Consider the following 7,186-nt stretch of genomic DNA (forward strand, 5'->3'; position numbering starts at 1 on the left):
TTCTCACATGATTCTGCAAAGGCATCCACAGATCCTGAGGCATCCACTCCCCCAATTTACATCAAGACTCTTAAATTAGGTTGAAATTTCAAGGCAGAAAATCTGTCTTTCTATCTAGTTTTACAGTATCCAGCACAATGGAGGCTTGGCTCTGGAACTCTTGGTTAATAACTTTGTTCAGTGACATTATAATGAACATTTTGGAACACTTTCCATGTTTTTATCACTTTATTCACATTGTATTTCAATAAGATTGCTTTCAACCACCTAAAAACTGCAGTGTTGTTTCCTACATATGAAAAGCAACCTTGATACATATAGATACCAAAGGAAAGGATATACAGTATTTACAACTGAAAACGCAGTAATAGTTTGCAATATATGTGTTTTATTTTCTGTGTACCATAGGTCAGAAGCTTGGTATTCTACTTATACCATTCTAGTTAAAAAAAAATTAAAAAGAGAGAGCAAGGCAGGCTATTCAAACTGTTGGCACTGGCTCTGAAGAATTCTGTTAGAGGAGGGTAATGAAGCCTTTTTTACTGGCACATACTGCAGACAATAATACATCATGGTTTATAAAAAATGTGCATTTGGGGCAAAAGTCAGGATAAGGTCTCTGTTGACAACCATAATTCTTTTATTAGACGTACTTTACTGAACATTGAACACTGATGTTTATGTAGGCACAGAAATAGAATAACAGCACAAAATCGAAATGATAAAGTGCAGACCTGTACTGAGAAGCAGGCCTGGTAAGACACTCTACTCTTACAACTCAGCAGAAAATAAAAAGGAATTGAGTTTAAAAGAGAATAAGTATACCGTAAATTATGTTCTGAGTTAACAGAACTATACAGCATTTCCCACAAGGATAAAAGCATTTAGAAAACAAGTCCATGTGTACAAGCACACAGTAGGTTTTTGTCATGTTGAGTGCTGGAACTGAGACTTAGACTCACAGAAGTGGTTTATTAGAGAGGAAGCAAATTTAACAGCTCTGTACAGATTAGAACAGTTATCTTAAAATGATCCCTTTCCTTAATGCTGACTAGTATTTTCATGAAGTGAATTCTAACAGTGACCAAAAAATTCATGTTAACTTCAAAAAGTCATATATTTAAATTGCGGTTTTCAACCTGTCGGCATTTCTTTACTGTGTTTTTGGCTAACCCTACATTTTTCTTTTTTTGCTATTTGTTTCTCCAGAAATGCCAAACGATTTTTAACTTGTATGTATATATGGCAATTATATTTCAAACTAAATTTTATACACTTAACAAAACAAAAATCAAAACAGTTTCTATAACCATGATCAAGTGTGTGATGAGAAGGGACAGAAGCAGGGAAGTCGAGTTAAAGTCATGTTTTCAGATTCTGGCCTATGTTAGATCCAATTCCTACATGTGCCATAAATTTCTAAGCAAGGTTCAGATGATAAAACAGTAAGCGGTGCTTCTGATAACATCAGCCCTGCTTTTTTTTTTTTAATCTCCTTAAGGCAGTCTTCCACAGTTATTAGCAAAATAAAATATATATATTTTCAGGGTTGGTGCACACACCAAAAAGCAGAAACAGGAGGAAAAATAAAACTAATATCAAACTACAACATGATTTTGTAGTAAACAATAGAATATAACGTGCAATAGTGCAATTTCTCCTTTGCTCCAACAATACAAGTCTTAATATATTGTCCATTGATTTTTTACATCCAGCATTTCACATTTAATTGCGTGTTTGTCGTGGATTGTTATTCTTGCCAGACTTTTGAGCAGAATCGCTTTGACCAGGCTCATTTTTGCTTTTTCCAGAATGACGGAGTTTCTGATCCCAGCGCTGAACATTTAAACAAAATTAAAAAAATAAAAATAAAAACAAAGAACAGAAGGAAAAAATATTTAATGAAAGTACAATTGCATTGTGCTTCAAACTTTCCTGAAACATATATTTATATAAAACTAGTTCGTAAATTATAATCAAATGCCAGAAAACAACATTACTAAAAGATCTTGTCCTCCCAAGGAATGATGTCAGAATGATTAAAGAATCTCATGATGGATCCAGAGGCATGAGTCTGAGCTCAATTTCAGATCTGTGCTGAAGTCTGCCACTCCCTCATCAATCCAACTCTAAAGACTGGGAGCTCAGGGTTGGGTGGGCATGACTTCTAGCCTTATTACAACCCTTGTAAGCAATTTGCTAGCTTTCAGGTTCAGTTGGATAATATGTGGCTATCATAGAAAATGCTTAAGACTTTATAAAGGAAAAGTAAATACACAATTTAAAAGGACAGCTCTTAGGGATCTATACCAGAAGGATTACCTATCCAATCCATAATTTACAAGGTGTATCAGGACCTTGTTTGCATGTTCTAAGTGACACTTTATTTCTTAAGTCTTGTTACTTCACCTGGGTTTTTCAGTAGGGATGTGCCATTTTAAAGATTCACATGCTAGCTACTTACTGGGCACATCTATACAAGATGCTATGGCGCAGTGGTTACTGCACATGTATTTAGTACTTGTATAAGCAAATACTAAATAAATGCACATTAACCGGAGTTGTTGCAGTCAGGCCAGCAAATGTCTTTTAAGTGATGCTACTGCACAGTAGCCTAATGATACTGGGCAGCAGCATATTAGCACTGTCTGTGATATGACATGCTACTGCACAATATTATTAGGCTACTGCACAGTCAGTGTCTCATAAAGATGTACCCTCTGAGGCCATGATTTTGCAAGCTGATTTCCACAAACAACGCCCTAATGGGGCTCTGTGTGGATGCACTGGTCTACTCACATGAATCAGTTGACAGGCTCAGAGTCTCAGGGCCCAATCCTATGAGATGTTGATGCCCCTCACCGGGAATGGAGGGCCCTCAGCATCTCATGAGATCATGCCTTAAAAAATAGACAGTGTGTTTTTACACAGTCAGAAATGTGTGAAAATTACAGAACAAAGACTTTAGGCAGGAATGAAAGGGGAGAGCTTCAGGTAGATTATTTACAATATTCAGAATTTTGAAAGAAAAAAATTAGGTTCACCCTAAAACGCCCTTCTAGCTGCTACAACTTAGAATTGTAGTGATGTTCTAGGACATAAGAACCAGAAAGTGAAAGTTTCTTGTACAAACTGAAAAAATGCAAAGAAGAGCGTTATATTGCACAATAAAAAGCAAATAAGATTTTAGCAGCCTTGACCCCAAGCCTGCAGATGTTCTGAATTCATTCAAGTAGATTCACTAACGTCAAAGTTATGTGAATGCACCCTGTTGATGCATAAAATTAGGCACATGCCTTACTTGTAGAACCAGAGACCTTAGGCCTTGTTAGAAGCATAAATAAGAAACTTGTTTTTAGCTTAAGGGGTTTGCTGTTAATGCTACTTTAAAAAAAAACAAAAAAACAGATTGTGCCCTTTTAATCAAACAACTGTTGGCTGCCCAAGAGACCATATTAACATAATGTGAAAAAATTGGCCAAAACTGTGAGATGATGACTCAAGCAGGAAAGTACCTTACAGTTTTTTTAAACAGAACGTAAGTAAAGCCAACTGTGGACATTTTGGGGAAAACAGGATGGAAAAAGGGTAAAGTATTTAAAAAAGCAGAGCTGGCCAAAAGAGCCTGTGTTTGTGGTATAATCAAATGGTAATGAAGCTAGAAGGAACTTTTGCAGCAGAACAAGCATTAGCAGGTAACTGAAGTCACACTAATGGTTTCATTGTGCTTCAACAAGTCACTACTGGTCTATTCACTGGAGGCACTGAGTTAGTCCAGTTCCAAATGAGATCAATGGGTGCTGAAAGCAGCTCTGCACATTACAGGCTCAGGCTCTCCTCACATTCAGAATGAGGTGTGATACTGTTCTACTTTTGCACTGGAGCATATAATTTTGTAAAGCTCCCAAATGATTCAAAATGGATTGATTCAAAAAGGAAAAAAAAACCCTCAGAAGAAGTAGACAGGATTCAAATGCAATGTTTTTCACTCTGGTCCCAAATACAAGCAATCACATGTCTGGCTAATGATACACAAACTACTGTGTGGATGAAGCAATGGGAGATATATTTCAAAGCAGCAGCAGCCAAAGGCAAAAGCAGAATAAATCTAGCTAATGCAGTTGCAGATGCTTTTGGGAAGATTACTGTGAAGAATGAGTAGGAATAGTACAAGATTCTCAGCATAGCATTTCCTCACTGTTGATGTTTTACTTTGGCCTGAGGAAACTTAAGAGTAGATTCTATAATTGTTTGAAACATTGTTTCTTTTTTGTTAGGTTTGTGATTTGTGTTATGTCAGTCACAGCAATATTAGTTTTGTGGTACCGTTTTCTGCTGAGGTGGGAAAGAGGTGAGATTCTAGAGGTAAAGAAGAGAATGTTTCCTGGTGTTGAAAGAGATGCCTGAAATGATGGTATATTTCCACTTTGGAAAAAGTGGAGAATTTCACATGCCAAGAAAATAATAATAATACTAGTACCAAAAAATTGAAGCTACCGTGGTACTGAAGACCAGCAACACACTGTTATTTGTTCTGTGTTCTGGAGTTGTGAATGATACCAGATAAAACAATGATTTAAATAAACTGCCCTATTCTGTTAGCCTACACAATATCATAAAAGAAATATGAATGACACATGGACCCAAAAGAATTTCCATGTGTGTAGAGAATATTATTTTTCCAATAATTACCAATAAAGCTTTTAAAGAAAATTATGGGGAAAGAAGCAAAAAGATGTAGGCAATCTTTTTTAAGTCAAATCCACATGTTGATGCAATTGGTTAGAACAAAAGTATTTCACGTAAAATGATGTCCCATGTAAAACAGCCAAGGTCATTTGTACTTTGCTATGTGTCAGACATAAGATAAGTGGGTGTACAAGAATTAAAAGATATTGAGATGGAGACTGTGTCATGCTTTTGTTTGCTCCAATTCCTATACTTTTCTCTTTTTTTCTGTAAACTATGAAATCCCCTTCTTGTATTTTCCATTCACAGTGCAGCAAGAAACCAATTCTACGTAATTTAAAGAATAATACCATATTTTTTAAAAATTAACATTTCAGATATACAAATTACCATATTATCCTAAGTCTAGCAAGAAATAAGGTAACTGAAGCTACCAGTGTAGGTAAAAACACTGCCACACCGGTCAGCACAGAATATACTGCGAACATAAAGTCAAATTATAAGTCAGTTGCCATTAGCAGATTCAACAACTAAAAGTTTAACCTTAGATTCTCATAAGAACATTCAAATATCTCACATAAATGAGATTAGAATAAATCTGTAAAACTACCTTTTTCCTTTAGCTTAATGTACAGGATTCCCAAAGAACAGAATAAGAGCTGCAGATGCAGAATTTGGCTGCTCCTACTTATTGAAATCAATGGTCCAGATTTCAATCACTGCTATATTGGTGTAAATCTGGAGTAGCTCCATTTATTTAAATTATATTAATCTACATTTATCCCTACAATCAGAATCTAGCTAAATAAGCATTTACTCAAATTAATGAGCAAAGGATTGGATCTTGTACATTTATTTTCTCTTTCCTCTCTTAAAATTAAGGGTCAGATATTATTTTGAATGTTATGATCATAGGTAGGGACCTACCTAAATCGCAGTTTCGTGGATTTCACAGAAACCGTGAAAAAGAGCCTTGTCCACTGGGAAAAGCAGCATTAGCTGCAATTTCCCATGAAATCAACCACAAAAAAAAGCAGCAGTAGGTGAAGGTGCCCTCTGCCAACCAGTGGTAAGGGGCGGGGCAAAGAAAATAATGACAGACTGAGTGATGGCTTCCTCCACCAATCAGTGCCAAGGGGCAGGGCTGCCAGGGCCTCTCTGCCAATCAGTGGCAAGGGGTGTGGTCACTGCAAAATGTCCGTGAAATCGGCTCTGTGCACTGCTAGTGGTCTGTGAAAAACCCGTTGTTTTGCCACAACTTAGGTAAGTCCCTAATTATAGGATCATGAAATGTCTTACCTTTACTTTTTTACCAAGACGATCCTTCCATTTCTCCGCTATGGAGCCTTCTACCAAGAGTAACCTACACATTGCAAATACACCAGTTATTTTATTATCAAGGTATGTGTATGTTGTACATATTAACATAGACAAAACTAAAAGCATTTACTTAAGGGGAGAGGTAGAGATCCTTTTCATATTGAACAGTGATAAGTTCATTCCATTAACAGGCATTGATAATTAATCCTGAAAAGAATTCCGCCCAGTTTTCCTTAGATAGAATAATGGTAGATTCAAAATGAGGCTTCATGGGTTGGGGAATAGACTAGAGAAAATACTTTTAAACCACTGCCAAAAAAGTTACCTGGAGCGTTCCTCATCTTCATAGCCCATTATGATATATTCTTCATTAGTGTTGAGTGGTGGGCACAGACAACCAGAGTTTGTGTAAAGGTTAACTGTGTCTCTAGGAATGTTTACCAAGGATGATTTTAGAATCTCCTTTACTTCTACAACTGCAGTGACATCATGACATTTAGTCTTCACCTCCTTCACTTTAGCCCGAATGACTGGGAAAATATAACAAAGAGTATAGTTAACAACAGCAAATAATGCAGGTCACCCCCATTCCTGACCTTTTGAATTAGTCTTTTGTGTGTTCCTTTATCAAAAGCTTATGTGAACTCTAGCAAGATTTTGCCCAGGCTCCCAGTCCCACTTCTTTTCTTCATCACTTCCTCCTCTACTTTGAGTACATTACACATTTCAGGTGGTCCACGATATCTAATAGTAATGTAAATGTGCTTGCAGGGAATGATTTGTCAGTGGGACATTTATCTTATGCCCTGCAGAGTTTATTTTTAGCATCCATCTTGTATTCAACTCTGCATTTTCAATACCAAGTTTATAGATTATATAACTGCCTCCTTTACAGTCATCTTATACTATAGCTGCTTCCTTCTTGATCCGTTTCAGCATGGACTGCCCTATACACTTGCCCTTAATTTGTCATCTCAGCTTTTCACAAAATTGAGAGTATGCTTGAAAATTTTATTGTATCATTATCCCTATTGGGTGAAAGGACCTTCCCTTTTCTCTTCTCCCTCCAGTGACCCATCACCAATCTCCTTTTTTCCTACGAATTCCAAATGCTCCTGATCTTGACCTGATGACCTAATTGTTTCTTCTCTGATCCCTTCATTTTCCCTTCAGTTGC

The 7,186-nt window shown here is 36.6% G+C and overlaps 1 protein-coding gene across 4 annotated transcripts in view; it reads right to left on the minus strand.

The window, feature by feature from the left end:
• Positions 1-209: 209 nt before the first annotated feature.
• Positions 210-7,186, minus strand: part of FRZB (frizzled related protein) — a 74,110-nt gene continuing 67,133 nt past the window's right edge. For 3 of the 4 annotated variants that reach the window (XM_025203228.1, XM_006022855.3, XM_025203229.1), the window contains exons 4-6: positions 6,335-6,539; positions 5,989-6,052; positions 210-1,836 (exon numbers count right to left, since the gene is read on the minus strand). In XM_025203228.1, the coding sequence (XP_025059013.1) occupies positions 1,726-1,836; positions 5,989-6,052; positions 6,335-6,539 (380 nt within the window). In that variant the 3' untranslated portion in view covers positions 210-1,725. Of the gene's footprint in view, positions 1,837-2,799; positions 2,901-5,988; positions 6,053-6,334; positions 6,540-7,186 lie in introns of all 4 variants that reach the window. The other variant, XR_003093868.1, reaches the window with a different exon arrangement.

Source organism: Alligator sinensis, unplaced genomic scaffold (genome assembly GCF_000455745.1).
Source record: "Alligator sinensis unplaced genomic scaffold, ASM45574v1 scaffold269_1, whole genome shotgun sequence".
Taxonomy (NCBI): domain Eukaryota; kingdom Metazoa; phylum Chordata; order Crocodylia; family Alligatoridae; genus Alligator; species Alligator sinensis.